This window comes from Vicia villosa, linkage group LG1, assembly GCF_029867415.1.
Source record: "Vicia villosa cultivar HV-30 ecotype Madison, WI linkage group LG1, Vvil1.0, whole genome shotgun sequence".
NCBI lineage: Eukaryota > Viridiplantae > Streptophyta > Magnoliopsida > Fabales > Fabaceae > Vicia > Vicia villosa.
In genome coordinates this window covers 149,071,607-149,089,275 of record NC_081180.1, presented here as the reverse complement: position 1 = coordinate 149,089,275, position 17,669 = coordinate 149,071,607, and the positions used below count along the sequence as shown (strand labels likewise).

Genomic DNA, 17,669 nt, shown 5'->3' with positions numbered 1-17,669 from the left:
AGAGAACCTCAACCTTATTTCATCCCCAACCCTGCCTTTTCAAAAACCAAAATAAAATCCCGCCTTGTCTACCCTATTGGTGTAATTTTTGAAAAGGTAAAGAGGAATCTCAGAAGTATCTTTGATACCCTCAGAATTGCTGAAAGTTCTGGCTTGAATGACGTCGCTATGAGGAAGTTCTGGAGGATCTTACGCAGAGAATCAGATGCTCTATTTTTAGAACTTCAGGAAGCCTGTGTAGAAGCTGCTCCACGGCCTCGTGGAATTCTGAGAAGTTATGAAGATTTCTGGTTTGCTCGTCTCGGAGGGAGATATACCTTGGAAGAGAAGCAGTTTGTGGACGAAATGGAAGAAGCAAGACTTGCTGCTGTATTAGAAGCTAACCCTTGCAGGGAGATTGTGGTATGGATACCTCAATTTCCTGTTCTGCTCGGAGATTTCAAGACTCTCTTTGACTTTCTAAGGGAAAACCCTTCTAAGAAAGACCCAAGCTTGGTCATTCCGGAAGTTGTTGACCCACCAGAAGTTGAAAGTCCTTCTGCCCCCAGGAATCTAGCTGCCATTCTTCAGGCACTTGAGAATGGAGATTCTGAGGTTCCTGCTGCAGAGTATGGAGATGCTTCTATGCAAGAAGCAGATGTAGAAGATCATGTTGCTGAATTAGTTCCTGTTGAGGAAATCCCTGCAAATGATCTATAAATGGAAGCTACAGATCACAATGCCATCCCGTTGGATAGAAGCTGTGAAGCTTCTTCTGATGAACCTTCCCGTCTTGCAAGGACTCTGGAAGTTATTCAGAAGAACCAGGATGAGCAAAGCTCAATCAATGCTGAGTTTAGAGCTTTCATGAAGAGGCAGAATGAGCACAACAATGGGGTTCAAGATATGCTGGCCAAGATCTTGTCGAGGCTAGGGTCATCTTAGATTGAGTCTTAGTTGTTCTGTTTTTGCTTTTGCTGCATCTGTTTTGTGCATCTTCTCTTCCTTATCTTCTTGTACTTCTGTACTTCTGTCTTTTTGAGCTTAAATGAAAATTATCTTTTTCTTCCATGCGTTTCCTTTTGAATCTTTTATGTTTTTGATGCTATGACAAAAAGGGGAAGAGAATATGTGATAAATGATCTGATTGATATTATCAGTTACCGGGTAAAAAGGCCCCACATTACTAACAGAACTTGCAAAGTTCTATGCTTTAAGTTGTGTTGTTGCAGGAATTGAAGATTCAAGATCTACATAAGAAGCAACAAGATGAATCAAGTTCTTGGATTCTTGAAGCAAGCTGAGTGTTATGAAGCTTCAGGATCAGAAGCAAGAAGGAAGAATGTTCAGATATTCTGATGATAGAATATGATCTGAAACATTATGTCTATTTGTTCTGATACATTTTATATGGCTCTGATACATATTATGCGTTCTGAAACATATTCTATGTTCTGACTCATTCATGCTGACTTTTGTCGTTGAGTTTTGTTCTGTAAAATTTCAGGATGTAGAGATGCTCTGATGATGCTCTGGTACATTCAACAATGTTCTGATACAATCTAGCATGAAGTGATGTAAGAAGAAATTCAAGTTCTGAAGCTGTCCGATGGAAGCAAGAATCAGAAGCTGTGAATGTTCTAAGGATCTAAAGAAATTCAAAGTTCTGAAGCTGTCCTATGGAAGCAACAATCAGAAGCCATGAATGTTCTGAAGATCAAAGAAATTCAAGTTCTGAAGCTGTCCGATGGAAGCAGGAATCAGAAGCTGTGAATCTTCTGAGGATCAAGCACTGTGAACGTCTCTACTGAAAATACTCAGGGAAGTCTTTTATTATTAAAATTCTTCTAGTATTTATTTCAGGGGGAGATTATCTATCTCAGGGGGATATTATAAATCTCAGGGGGAGACATATTCACATGCTTATTCTTTAGCTGTGCAATTGTCTTTAGCCGTCTGCTCTTTCTGATCGCAAATTCATAACATTTATATATGTTTTTGTCATCATCAAAAAGGGGGAGATTGTTAGAACAAGATTTGTTCTGATCAATATTCTTAGTTTTGATGATAACAAGGATATGAATTTTGTGTGAGATAATGTGGTACTCTAATACACTGCAATTTCCCTTTCAGGAAATATATAAAGAGTATGCACAAATCAGCGCTCAGAAGCTTTGTCTCAGAAAGGTTCAGCATGCAACATCAGAACATGGTCTGGCAAGACATCAGAAGATGGTCAAAGCAGAATCAGAACATGGGTCTATGGAAGCATCAGAAGAACTTGAGATCAGAAGCAGAAGCACTGAAGTTCTCATGGTATCACGCTCAGAAGCACTTCAAGGTCAGAAGACAAGAAGATGCTCTGCACCAAGCTGTTTGACTCTGATGATATTCAAACGTTGTATACACAAACATCAGATCAGAAGCAAGTACAAGATGGCAGGCTACGCTGACTGACAAAAGGAACATTAGAAGCTATTAAAGGCAACGTCAGTAGACACAACGTAAACAAGGCTCGAGGTAGTTGACAAAAGAGTGAAACATTAAATGCAATGCTGTACGGAATACGCAAAGCATTAAATGCTCCCAACGGTCATCTTCTCAAGTGCCTATAAATATGAAGTTCTGATGAGAAGCAAGGTTACCAATTCTGAACGAACTTATTCTGAAAAACTTGCTGAAACGCTGTTCAACTCAAAGCTCAGAAACTTCATCTTCATCAAAGCTCACCACATTGCTGTTGTAATATATTAGTGAGATTAAGCTTAAACTTTAAGAGAAATATCACTGTTGTGATTATAGCTTTTCAGAAGCATTGTAATACTCTTAGAATTGATTACATTAATTTGTAAGTAACTAGAGTGATCAAGTGTTGATCAGGATACTCTAGGAAGTCTTAGCTTGTGTCTAAGCAGTTGTAATTAGAGTGATCACGTGGTGGTCAGGATACTCTAAGAAAGTCTTAGCTTGTGTCTAAGCATTTGTTCCTGGAGTGATCAGGTTGTGATCAGGATACTCTAGAAGACTTAGTCGCAGACTAAGTGGAAAACCATTGTAATCTGTTGCGATTAGTGGATTAAATCCTCAGGTGAGGTAAATCACTCCGTGGGGGTGGACTGGAGTAATTTAGTTAACAACGAACCAGGATAAAAATAACTGTGCAAATTGTTTTTATCGTTCAAGTTTTTAGACTACACTTATTCAAAACCCCCCCCCCCCCCCCCCCTTTTAAGTGTTTTTCTATCCTTCAGATCAACCCAAGAACCTTCTTTACACCAAGCTTTTTTAGCCATGTTTAGCTTTCAACTTCAAAGTCAATTCCAAGAGTTCATCATAACTATGCACTTGAATTACAATTTCAACGTAACAAAATTTCACAACTCTCAATATAAGTCATTCGCTCTCTCAACATAAAATAATGTATATTGAATAAATATTATTTATAGTAAGAGAGTAAGTGAGAATTGAGAGTGGTAGATCATAGAATTCGTGTTTTGGAATTGATAACAAAATTTCTTTATATATGAATAAATTTTGTCTTAAAAAGTAAATAATTCATGGGCTTTGGTTGCTCTTTAACCGCTTAACTTGTGACGCTAATCAATTAAATGAGAAAAAAAGAAAATACTTAAGCCAAAGAGCCTGTTTTAATTGATTAGTAGGTTTTTAATTAATTAAATAACGAGCTCTACTTTCCTAATTGATCACAACACATTTTTAAACAATTAGGTACAAGCTAGGAGCAAATTTTTAAAAGATTTTGAAATATATAGAGATTTAAAAAATATTTTATTAGTGTGTATGTATGCACTGCCTTAAAATACTTCAAGAATTACTTTTGCTTATTTTACACACTATTCATTAAAACAGAATTAAAATACTAAAGCACATTATCAAACGAATTTTCACATCTTTAATTCTCAATGTTGATATTTGAATTTGAGTTGACTTATTTTTACTCTCAACATTGAAGCTTAAATTTCATAAGCCATATTAACTATTATACCTTTGAAATTTTATATTATTAACACATTTGTATCTCAAGATCTAATTTTCAAACAAATGTTGATGCAATTTGAATGTATTTTTCAAAAGGAATATTACGTAGGACAAAATGTAGAGGAAGGGTAGAGGCGAATGCATGTATGTTGGATTGGAGGCTTAAACCTTCACAAAATATTATAATAGTATTCCGTGTCCTTAATTATAATTTGCTTTGGAAAATAAATTTACCTCAAATTATAAATCATTTTAAAATTTCATTGCAATATTAATCATATCTTTCCTAGTATATCATTTATGAGGTTAAAGGTAGTGCACTGACAGTGTAAAAAAGTTTTACATTGTCATCCAATAGAAATAAATCGTTTTGCTATGTCATATAAACTTTTTAAAAATTAAAATTTAATTTATCCTAATTCATGGTTGTGATTGGTTGACAGTAGGGATGGCAATTTGGCTCATCCCCAATGGGTACCCACAAAAAACCCCATATCGGGTAGGGTAAATACCCATAAAAATGGGTATGGGCACGGGCACGGGTAATTACCCATTAAAATATGCGGGTATGGGTGCGGGCACGGGTACCTTACTACCCAACCCGCCCCATACCCACACTACATATTTCTATAATGTCATTTATATTGTTATATAAAAATGCATGATTCTAAATTTTTTAAAAAATATATCACTATTAAATCATTACACATTTTAATAAAAGTGTTTATTTGTTTCTTAACTCAACAATAACATACATAATTTTTTTAATATTGTTAAAAAGACTTAAATTATATGATATTTTGTAATTAAATGGTTTAATTTTACTATAAATACGGCTAAATGGGTACGAGTATGGGCATTGAGGTACCCATAGCGTACAGGTACGGGCATTAATATTGATACCCAAGCGGGTTTGGGCTCGGGTACGGAGATTTTTTTAAACTGCGGGTATGGGGACGGGTACTATAGTACCCTGCCCAAACTCTACCAATTGCCATCCTAGTTGACAGTGTAAAACTTTTTTACACTGTTAGTACATCACCCATTTTCTCATCATTTATTACTGTATATTTTTTAAATTATTAAATTTCTCTTTCATATAAAATAATGAAGGACAATTTTATAAAATTATACATAATTTTTTTTCTCCATACGATATTAGTTACGATTTTTTAATTTAGGGAAAAGTCCAAAACATCTTATAATTTAGAATACAGGGAGTACATTTTAAATTTTAAACCCACTAAACTTAATTAAATTCATATTTTAATATATTAGTTGTTATTTTAAATTCTAAAATGTTCTTAGGACTTAAGATTGTGAGACTTGAATAATTAAGATTTATTTAGAGTAGTACATATTCGTGGGAGGAGCTACAGTCTAGCGAGTCTGGGCACGCGTCCGGCCTCAATCCCTCCTTTTGTTGTATACTCTCCACTTAATAATCGATTTTTAGACAACATCAGGGGTAAAATTAGTAATTTTTAGACAAAATTAAGGGCAAAATTAGTTAAAACAGGAGTGAAATTTTTGGACAAAATCAAGGACAATTTTTTTAGACAAAATCAATGACAAAACTAGTAAAAATAACGTGTAAATTTTTTGCTCAGACTCACTAAAATTCCTGACTCCGTCACTGTACATATAACATGTATTGTGCTATTTAGAAAATCATCAAAAATAATAAAAAATGTCTTATTTTCGTAGATAATATTCTCATTAGGGAATAATTTCTGTCATCTAAATCAGATTTAAAGCCTATCACTTATTCATTTACAATAAACTCATATTTCAATTTTTTACAATTCAATTTATCTTTCTTAAATTTAATGTTGGTACTTCAACTTTTCAATTAAATTTTTTACATACTTTCTCTCCTTAATTTTTACACACGTTCTCCTTTTGTTATAGAAATATATATATTTTTGTCTCGTTCACTTTTTATTAATTTTCCTTTAATATTTAAATTTTAAAATTAACTTTAACAATATGTAAAATTATCAATCGTTAGTTGGTTCAGTGATGATTGATGCTGAACTTAGTAGGGAGGATCACGGTCTGATCTCCCACAACTTTGATCAGAATGAGGAGAGTTGAAACCACTTGATGCCAGAACTGACCTCGAATAGTTGTTGTCTTCTATTTCTTCAACAATGTTTTTTAGAATTTTTTTTTGTCTGTTTGATGTTTTTATTAAAAAAGTATTTATGTGTGTTTGACAACAGTTGCATTTGTTGAATTTTTTTATTTGTTTTTGTGAAGATTGAAATGTACAATTGCATGATAGAAATTGTTAAATAATTGTTAAATTATTTATATATTTGATAGGGCTGACAAATATATATATATATATATATATATATATATATATATATATATATATATATATATATATATATATATATATATATATATATATATATATATATATATATATATATATAAGAACAATTATAATTTATATGAGTTTATTATAACACATATGGGTTTTTTTTTTGTATTTTAAAAATTCATAAAAAACTCATTTAATCAAAATATATAAAATATTATTTTCACCAACAAAATTTTTATTTTGGATCAGCCATTGAGTAAGTGCGTATTAGGAAAATGGGAGTGCAAAGTAGAAGTTGTGTTCTATGACCTCAAAAGTGTATTTAATTTTGATATTTTGGATTCGCTCAAAGAGAACTTAGGATAGTTTGCTTTGTTGCGGAGATTGATAAATTCAAAAATCAAATTGAGATTGGTAACCGAGTTAACCGAATAAAATTGGATGCTATTAGTAATTCAAGCTTGTATTAAAATGAGATATTATTTTCTTCTTTACGTTTTTATATTAACCAACTCTAGTTCTTAATCAATTGCTCTCTTATACTTACTAGTGTCTTACCCGTGCGTTGGCACGGCTACCCGTCGTTTCCGCGCATTTGGGTTTAGAAAAATCAGAAATGTTAGGAAAAAAATTATAAATTAGATTAAAGGTTATCATAAAGAAAAATGGTGTGTGGAAAACAGAAGTTATTTTTAAAGTGTTGGGCCTAAATGTTTGTAAGAATATGTTGGGCCTAATTTGATAAGTCAATTTAATAATATTTTACTGCATCGCACGCGTACCCGTCGTTTTCGCGTATTTGGATTGAGTCAAATAAAAGGTATTAGTAAAAGATTATATTTTAGTTAAAATTAAAAAACTTACAAATTAGTAGGGTATGGATAGGGTACTATAGTACCCGTTCCCATATATGCAGTTTAAAAAATTCACGTACTGAAGCCCAGATCTGTGTGGGCATCAACGTTTCAGCCTGATCCCGTGTCCTATGGATTAAAAAATATAGCTACTATAACAGCCAAGTCAAAGGTGCATTTGGATTGAGGATAATAAAAGGTATTCGTAAACAACTAAATTGTGGTTAAAATGGATAAAATTATGAAATTACTAATATTAAACAAATTGAATATTGAAAAAAAAGTCATTAATAATTAAACAATAATTAATATGTTTTAGGACAATTAAAATACAATTAAAGTGATACAAACATATATTATATAAATATTTCAAAGTACATATATTTAATTTATTTTTTTAACAAAAGAAAGATAATAGCATAACAAATGATAGATTCTAGTAGGGACCCGCGTACTGAAGCCCATATTCGCGTAGGCACCAACGTTTGAGGTTGTTCCCGTATCCTATAGATATTTAAATTCGTTTAATTTATTATTTTAACAAAAGAAAGATAATGACATAACAAATGATAGATGCTAGTAGGGACCTGTTCCCATATCCGCAGCTTAAAAAATTCACGTAATTAAGCCCATATTCGTGTAGGCACCAACGTTTGAGTTTGTTCCCGTATCCTATAGATATTTAAATTCGTTTAATTTATTTTTTAACAAAAGAAAGATAATGGCATAACAAATGATATATGCTACTAGGGACTCGTTCCCATATCCGCAGTTTAAAAAATTCACGTACTGAACCCCATATTCGCGTAGGCACCAACGTTTGAGCTTGTTCCCGTATCCTATAGATATTTTAATTCGTTTAATTTATTTTTTAACAAAAGAAAGATAACAGAATAACAAATGATAGATGCTAGTAGGGACCCGTTCCCATATCCGTAGTTTAAAAAATTCACGTACTGAAGCTCATATGCGTGTAGGCACCAACGTTTGAGCTTGTTCTCATATCTTATAGATATTTAAATTCATGCAATCCACCAGTACAGTTGAATGGCATCCGTCACTTTAATTCATGTGCGTTCGTACGGGTACCCGTTGTTTTTGCGCATTTGGATTGAGGATAATAAAAGGTATTAATAAAAGATTAAATTTTGGTTAAAATGGGTAAAGTTATAAAATTACTAATATTAAATCATTTATTCATATTCTATATTAATTTAAATTAGTAACTAAATCATTTAAAAAAATAATGGTTGAAAATACTTTAACCATACAAATGAACAATTAATTGAAAATAATTTAATTATACACTTTTCATAATCACCAAAGATGTATAATACTGGTATACTTTCCGTTAATATTCAATATTTTGATTAGTAATTTAATATTCCCGTTAATATTCAATATTTTTATTAGTAACTTCATGTTCCTTTATATTCAATATTTTGATTAGTAACTTCATGTTGCCGCTAATATTAATATTTTGATCAGTAACTTCATGTTCCTGTTAATATTCAATATTTTTATCAATAATTTCATGTTCCCGTTATTAGTAAATTCATGTTTCCGTTATTATTCAATATTTTGATTAGTAACTTCATGTTCCTGTTAATATTCAATATTTTGATCAGTAATTTAATATTCCCGTTAGTATTCAATATTTTGATCACTAACTTCATATTTCTGTTAATATTAATCGATTAAAATAAATTTACAAATCAAATATATTATTCCATATATAAAAATATTTAAATCGATCGTATAAATATTTCTATATATAAATAATTTTGTTTGGAATTATCTATAAAAATATTTAAATCAATAATAAACTAATTCTTGTTATTATTCAATATTTAATTAAATGTGTTAATAGCAGTACCATATACATGTATCATATAAGTACCCGTTTGTATCGGTATAAATATATGTCATTCTTATAAAAATGTCATTCAATTGATAATACTAAATCATGTTTCATGTTATGTTTCATCATTTATTTTTAATTGTAAAAAATATTAATATTTTTAATTAGTGTTATTTTTTATTTCCGTCAACCACAATGCGCTAATTAAATATTTGTATTTTTAATTTTTTTATTTAATAATATTTACATTAGAAATATTAAAGTCGTTGACATTTTTATTAAAAAAAAACGATTCATTTAATTTTTAACGGTCGCCTTCTAATCAACTTAGTCTCTAAGCCATACAAATCAATAAATTATTTTAACTTAGTCTTTCATTCAACTACCATGTCTTTCTAAAAGATAAATAAAAAATAGATGGAAGAATAATGTATAGACTTTATAATTGATTTTATTAAATTAAATACTAAAATAATAAAAGTGTTATAATTTGAAGATTACACTATGAATACTCAATTCAACAAAGAATAGAAACAGACAAACAAACATGCATCATTATTCATTAGTGGGAGTGACAACTTTGATTTGCCTATGTTTAATTATCCACACACTTATCTGTATCCCTTTATGGAGCTTTACTACTGAAGCTCTATTCTCAAGATAAAGGAAAGTAACAGAGAAGAAACAGAGATTTAATAAGCAACCTTGAAATTGCAACACTGAGCCTCCTCTTCATCCCTCCACTGTATTTTTCATCTTGTTTATCAGCAATTCTTCCATGGTAAAGGTTTAAACTCTTCAAAGATTCTTCTACCGCCTATAACAATATAACTGGGGCTGTATGTAAAATTATCCAGCTAAAGAGAAATTTACTCAAGTTGCATCTAAAATACAGCCATCGTATATAGATCCATACAAACAACTTTCCAATTTCATTGCTCTAACTAATCTAAAATACCTATCCATAACAGATTCTCCTAACACAACAATAGTAATCTTAATATTTCAAACAGTAAGAATTCTTGTGGATTTAACTTACATGAGTCAAGAGTGAACCTGTAAGACTTTTAAGTCTTCCATAAAAAAGTAGGTGCTCTCTACCTGTTAAGCTTTCCCACAGCAAGCTATAGTATCACAAGATGAAAACAGTAGAAACTTCTTTCAATTGATACAATTGTTGATTTCAGGAAAAACATAAAAATTTCAGAAAATTCCAGCTTACTCATGCTGTGGACATACTCCCATGCTAGTATATATTCCATTCATATGATTTCTTATGTCGAGACCTTGAACATAGGCTGCACCAGAAGTTGGCTTTGTGAGGCTAATCATCTATAAACAAATATAAGCTTATTAGATTTATGAATTAAGGAGAAAATAATTCTAAGAATGAAACATGATTCGTTGAATTCTACGAAGAGTCAGAGGTCCATAGTACTTATGTGTATTGACCAAGCATAACCTTCTTCACAAAAAATGTGCGGGGTAGGGTACATGTAATCTGCCAAAAATTTAAATATATTAAACAAAATCATCTTTTAACTGACCATACTGAGAAAAAGAACTCTTGACAGCATCATTAGGACCAAGCATACCGAAGCATTCCCCTCGAGGTACACCAAGGAAGAACTCTCTCAAGGAACAACTCTTTCATCAGTTTTGACACCAAAAGAGTTTGTGATAAAATTGACATGTAATAATTTAAAACCTCTTCTTAATTTAAGGATCACTTTGATTTACAAATATCTTATAAATATATGACTAATAGATTTTCTTCTTTACCAATATCAATATGATCTAAACTGAAATGCATTCTAACGTTCCGCAGAACAACAGAATTTTAACAATTATGAGCATTATTACCTGATTCAGCACCTGCAGTATTAAGTATATTAGGTGTACGACTTTGTTTCTCCCCTGCATCATTCGATACAGCAGCTGCATGACTCGGTTCAGTCCCAGTCCCTGCATCATTTGGTACAACAGTCGTAATATTTCGGTTTAGCAGTTATGCAACATGGTTTAATATCTGATTCAGCCAGCACCTACAATGTACGATATATCAGCTGTAGGACTCGGTTTTTCCCCTGCATCATTCAGTACAACATTTGTATGACTCTGTTCATCCCCGGGATGATTCGGTACAACAGTTGTATGACTCGGTTCCGCCCTGCATCATTATCACACGACATGGTTTAATATTTTCATCATTATCACGCGCCAACATAGTCACATACAACACATTGTTACACTAATATCTACACAACACTACATTAAAAAATATAGGATACAACATGCTTACGCAACATCTTCGAGACACTACATACATCACCAATACTGTTGGAGCAATGTGTAAGGATCACTTATCTTGCAATGCTACGATCCAATTTTGTTTCAGTGCCAAGGGCTAAACAACTCAGGTGAAGGTTCTGACGACTATAACTGTTGTAGATCAATTACATCCACCACATTCCTCAAACACTAATAAATATAAAACATGTAAATCAAACCTAAAACATTCAAATACACATGACTAATAACTTACCATACAGACAATGCATCAACAACAACTGGCAGCCAAGAAACTGGCACAAAACTCGGGAATATTATCTTGTATGATAGATTCGGCTTCATGGCTGCAATTAAGCAAGACGTGGAAAATAGCAAGATCAAATCAAATCTAAACTAATCTTAATTCAGTTTTGAAATAAAAAAATGTAGTAATTGAAAAAAAATAACAATACTAAATAATAGAATTTTGTCCAAAACTCCGTGTTTAATTTTCATCGTAGCCGACTGTTGTCTTCATTAGAGAAAAGCTAACATACCGACACATCGGTGCCTGTCTGCACGCTAGTTGTAGATAAAACGAAAATAAAAAACAACAAAATGTGAGCAAAACCCAACGAACCTGCAATCTTGGCATTGTAAAGTAAAGTTCCCCTCTTGATTCTCTGTTAAATTTATGAAAATCATATAAGTAGGCTTTGAGCAGGTCATGAGCTTGAATTGCTTTAGTGAATGCCGCAGATCCCAAATACTCGGTGACATGATAGCGGCCAGCTATTACAAAATTTAAAACAACATGGAAATTCTTGTCCTCCTCAAAGCCAGTTCTGAACAACAAAACATTATAGAATTACACAAAGGTACAATTACATGATGATACAAATTCAACTGCTTAGTGACTGCTACCTTCCTATAAGTATCAGAATGTTCTTGGCCCCAAAATGCGGGACTCCGTAAATAAACTCGTAGCAAAGAACGTCGAGGCTCCATATATCAACACTTGCATCATGTTCTACACTCTCAACTGTCGAAACATCCAGAATTTAGGCTCATCATATAGAGAAACAAACATATTTAATATGGAAAATTCCTGTCGTATAAACTTACCCATCTCGGGTGGAAGGTAATCCAGGGTGCCACACATGGTCCTCCTACCGTTGAATGTGTGTACCTACCAGCCGAAATCCGCAATCTTCAATTCGCCCTGATAATGAAAAAGATTATAGCCTAATGAGCACAAGATGAAGGAAGACAACATCCAAAAGACCATAAAAGAAACATCCAAGAGTAATGGCGGTCACCTGAGCAGCGATAAGAAGGTTCTCTGGTTTAATGTCCCTATGAATTACATGGTTTCCATGGCAATATATAAGGGCTAGGGCCAATGACACAACATACTACCTCAGCCACAAAATAACAACATAAACTTATCAATTTAAGAATATAGCCACATAACCAATCAAATGCAGGTCCTATTTTACATGTTAGTTCAAATTACCAAGTAAAAAAAACACATCAGATACGGTGAGGGGAAATTAGTACTTACAGTAGCTGCACGTCTTTCACTAAAATATTTGCATTTATGTAACTCCTTGTAAAGTTCACCTTTAGGTGCAAACTCTAAAATCAAATACACTCTTTTCTGCAATGAATTAATTTCATGTAGAAAAAGTTAATAGCATGCCGCATAATTTAACTTTCTTCAACAATACATGGTTCAATTCTATAACAATGAAAAATTGTGTATCTCTATGTATCATAAGTATTTTATTACCTGAGAATATATTTTACATGCTTTCCAACAGAGACATCTCTTCAGGGAAGGTGTTCACCAGTTCCAACATTTCGCACAAACCCGTGAGCATCATCAACACCAAATCAATCAAAAATTAAATCAAAATACTTTAGGAAGGTCGTGAGATGAGGAGTACGAAAGGGTTAGTATAATATGAACATAACTACCAATACAATCAAGAACGAAACACCATCAGACATAGAGAAATAAAATCCATGAGAACTCTGAGATCTAAATTAAGCCACAAGAGATTTGTACAACTCCTCCACCATCTTCCTGTATTTTGTAGAAGTAAAAACAAAAACATAACAAAATTACTTAAAAGATATATTATACAAATCAACAACACAACAACTACATAGTAAAAATAGAACAGGAGTAAAGAAGAGGAGAAACTCAAAATCGAGATTGGAGTCACAACCACCGTAAACCACTCACCGTTTAATCAAACTCGACCACCGTGAAGGGTCGTCAGAAAGAGAAACCAATCACCGCCAGCATCAGCCTTCCGACCAAGATTGACACAGCCGCAGACACCATACGCGAAGTCATCCATCGTTGACGAACCTGAAGCAACACCGCCGTGAACATGATAGGTTGCGTATTTGTCTTCAGAACAATGAAGAATCCCAATCATGTGAGGAAAAGTGAAAAGGAATTTGGGAAAATGGATCGTGGAATTTTTGAACGGTTTTGGAATTTGGAAGAGGGTGGGATTAAGCACAGTTACGAGGATAGTGGAAATTGAAGAATAATAGAATGTAACTGTCAAATTATAGTGGAAGAAGAAGTTAATTTTTAGAATGATGATGTGGAATTTTGAGAAGAGAGTTGCTGATGTGGAAGGCCTTAGGATTGAGCAAATGGTAAACTTTTCTTATATGATGATAGATTTGATCTTCATTGATCATGAGTATGTTTATCGTTCTTCTCAATTATCGTCTCATTCCATCTTGTAATGTTTTCTTTCTATCTCTAGTTGTTTAATTTTCTTAGGCTTTGTTTGGATTGATGGAATCGGATGGAGCGGAATGGAATAAAATGATATTCCGTTGTTTGGATAATTTAAAAACGGATGGAGCGGAGCGGAAAGGAGTGGTATGGATTCCATTCCATTCCATCACTTACCACCATATTCCTTCCCCTCCGATTTGGGCGGAATGAATAATTTGTCTTATTCCGTTCTAAAATTTCCAAACAATGGAATGGTACATTCGTTCCGCTCCGTTCCACTCCGCTCCATCCCACTCCGCTCCATTCCATTCCGCTCCGTTCATTTCGTGATATCCAAACATACCCTTAGGGGTTCTTAATCATTTTTCCTCATTTTCTTCTTTAATTCAATACATTTATACTAAGGTCAAACATCAAATCCTCTTTTATGATGATAACATAATATGTAGTCTCAATTTGATTGACAACAAATTTCTTTATGCAATGAATTTCACGAAAGCAATCATATTTATGAAACTCGTTTGGCGAAGGTTTGAGTCTATAAAAACTTCTATTCGAGCATAATGCTTTATAAAAATAGAGTCATGTTAACTAGTGCTCTAGAGATACTGTTTAAAGATTTTAAATATAGAAAATATTTTTTAAATAAATTAATTATTTTAATTTTTAATGCATTAAATAGAGTATTTTTCTAAAAATATATCTTTTATTTCTTAGAAAAATTTATTATTTCAATTTTCATTATATTGAATACAAGTATTTAATAAACAAAACATATTTTTTAAACCCTTAACGAGTGTCTTGAAGATACTCGTTAGCATTTTCCATAAAAACATTATTCAATAAAAAAATTCAAAAAGTTGAAACCATTCTAAAACAGATCTATTATTAAGACGAAAATGCAATTATTAAGACGATAATTAAGAATTTCAAATTCTTTAGTTTTTGGTGTCATTTCAAAATGATTAAATTTAACTTAGATAAAATACTCCATAAATTTCCATTATTTTAACAATTCTTTATTTTTGTATCCAAACAATAAATTTTGGTCAAATCATTTTCAATTCCCTCAAAACATTATATTACCTCATTAAAATGCTCCATCCAAACACACTCATAATATGTTTGGATGAAGCATTTTAACGAGGGAAAGTAATTTTTTGAGGGATATGAAAATGATTTGACCAAAATCCATTGTTTGGATGAAAAATATGGAGAATTGTTAAAATGATGTAAATTTATGAAGTATTTTAATCAAGTTAAATTTAAAGAATTTCAAATGACACCAAAAAGTAAAGAATTTGAAATTGCTCCATAACTTGAGTGTTAAATTGTCTATTGTTAATTTTTCTAAATTTGCAAAATGGTCCAATATTTTATTAAAATTATAAATTTATCCCAAAATTTTTCATAAAATTGCAAATAATTCCCTAATAATTTTCTAAATTTATAAAATGGTCCCTTAAAATTTTCAAAAATTGCAAACCAGTCCCTATTTTTTATATTTTAAATTTGACCCAAAAGTTTTAAAATTGATGAAACTGACCAAAAAAATTTAACAATGAATCATTTTAATACTTCATCCGAACAAAAGAATTTAAAATTGAATGAATTTCAATTGAATCATTTAAATTGCTTAGAATTTTAAATTCCTTAAAAATTCTTAATTGCCTCATCCAAACACACTCCAAGTATGATGCTAATGCATTTTGCTCTGTTTAGGCGTAGATTTATTTTTGAATATGGCATGTTTTCGAAAAGAGTGGTCCCTCCTTTTATGTGGTTTCACCAGTTAGAAAAAGGGTATCACATTTCAGCTTTAGGACCAAAACTTTTATTTTTTTTCATTTTTTGACATTGATGTTATTTTTGTTAAGAAAGATATTCTTTGTGTTGAAACTATGTTGTGTGTCGAAATTGCAAGAAGTCAAAATGTCGAAGAAGTGTCTTGATAGAATTTTGACTTAACATTGTTTTGTTTGCTTTTATTTAGTTGGTTAGAGAGTGCTTAGTGAACAACCAACCTCGTCCGATAAATAGGGAGGTACCCTATTATTGTAAAAAAGTTTAATTGTGAATAAGATAATATTGCAATGAGCAAAATAAAGAGTAAAGGATTTTCTCTGCAGAATTCTTAACTTCTTCTTCTTCCCTTTTCGTAAACCCTGATTCTCTTTTCTTCCCCAATTCATCTTTTCTTTTTTTCTCTCATAATCATTGTGCTTCAAAATCATCTTTAAATCAAGATGTGGTTGGTTCACTCGAGTGAAGAGTGAAGGACAAGAGGCAAAATCAATCGGAATATTGATTCTTGTTCATCAAGATTGATTCAAAATTTTCCAAGTTTTAGGTGTAATTCCAACATCTGGAATCTAGACCATTGGTTGTGTGATTCTTGAGAAACATAGCACATTGAGTCGTTCGATGAATCATCTAAAGAGTCAGAATTACGAGAATTAGTGTAAACAGATGAAGATTGTCTTTTGCTATCAAGATCTTTGGGATCTTGTGAAGGACGGAGTAACACCACTTGCAAAAAACGTGACGAATGAAAAAAAGGCTACACACAAAGAATTGAAGAAGAAAGATTATAAAGCCCTCTTTATAATTCATAAATGTGTTGATCCAGATAACTTTGAAAAACGGATTTATGTTGAATCAGTGAAAAAAGCATGGGTAATTCTAGAGAAATCATTTGGAGGTGCTGAGAAGGTGAAAGAGGTGAGGTTACAAATTCACAAAAAAACATATGAATTGCTTTAAATTGAATAAAGTGAAATCTTAACTAATTTTTTCACTAGGGTTACGAAACTGGTGAATCAAATTAAGGTATGTGGAGAAGTATGGTCATTACTCTATTGATTATCCTGAAAAGTCAAATTCAATATTTCAATTGTAAGAAGTATGGTCACTACTCTATTGATTGTCCTGAAAAACAAAAGAATCAAAAAAATGATGCAAAGCTTATAAAGCATGAAGAAGAACAAATGTTGCTGGTGGTCACAACTAAAGATGGAGAAAGATTTAAGGACTAATGGTACTTGGATTCGGGATGCTCATCACACACGACTGGTAGGAAATATTGGTTTGTCAATATAAAAACCCTCAATGAAGAACATGGTTAAATTTGAAAATGGCAATACTCTAACAGCTGAAGGTATTGGTGATGTTCAGTTTAGAGGAAAGATGGCAAAAGGTCAATAATTTCAAATGTACTATGTATACCAGGCATGAAAAGCAATTTGCTTAGTATAGAGCAGTTGTTCGAAAAGAATTACAAAGTGGCGATTGAAGATAAGATGATAAGAGTTCTCGACTCAGTGGAAGGTTAATCATGAAGGCTCATATATCTCAGAATAAAACCTTCAAGATTGAACTTAATGTGATGGAGCACAAGTGCCTTGCAACTGCAGCTATCATGGAGGAATGGATATGGAACTATAGACTTGGTCGTCTCAACTTCAAAGTCATCAAAGATTTGAAAAGAAGAAATATGGTTTCAGGATTACCAAAAATTGACATTCCAAATGATGTATGTGAGGAATGTGTTGAGGCAAACCAACAAAAGAATAGATTCAAGAAGGATGCTTGAAGCAAGTCGAAGGC

The 17,669-nt window shown here is 32.1% G+C and overlaps 1 protein-coding gene across 6 annotated transcripts; it reads right to left on the bottom strand.

Annotated features, from left to right (window-relative positions):
- Positions 1-9,497: 9,497 nt before the first annotated feature.
- LOC131644455 (ABC transporter A family member 7-like) lies at positions 9,498-14,048 on the bottom strand. 6 transcript variants are annotated; one of them, XM_058914962.1, is made up of 13 exons: positions 13,548-14,038; positions 13,089-13,385; positions 12,861-12,956; positions 12,616-12,711; positions 12,422-12,518; positions 12,221-12,338; positions 11,937-12,141; positions 11,353-11,661; positions 11,075-11,195; positions 10,889-10,990; positions 10,248-10,357; positions 10,065-10,149; positions 9,498-9,842 (listed from the first exon to the last, which is right to left on the bottom strand). In XM_058914962.1, coding segments are annotated over exons 8-13 (582 nt in total). In that variant the 5' UTR covers positions 11,355-11,661; positions 11,937-12,141; positions 12,221-12,338; positions 12,422-12,518; positions 12,616-12,711; positions 12,861-12,956; positions 13,089-13,385; positions 13,548-14,038; the 3' UTR covers positions 9,498-9,680. The 6 variants fall into 6 exon arrangements, with proteins under 6 accessions (XP_058770945.1, XP_058770943.1, XP_058770944.1 ...); XM_058914960.1 differs by having other exon boundaries at positions 11,571-11,661; positions 13,548-14,036; XM_058914964.1 differs by having other exon boundaries at positions 9,717-9,856; positions 11,571-11,661; positions 13,548-14,047.
- Between the last annotated feature and the right edge of the window lie 3,621 nt (positions 14,049-17,669).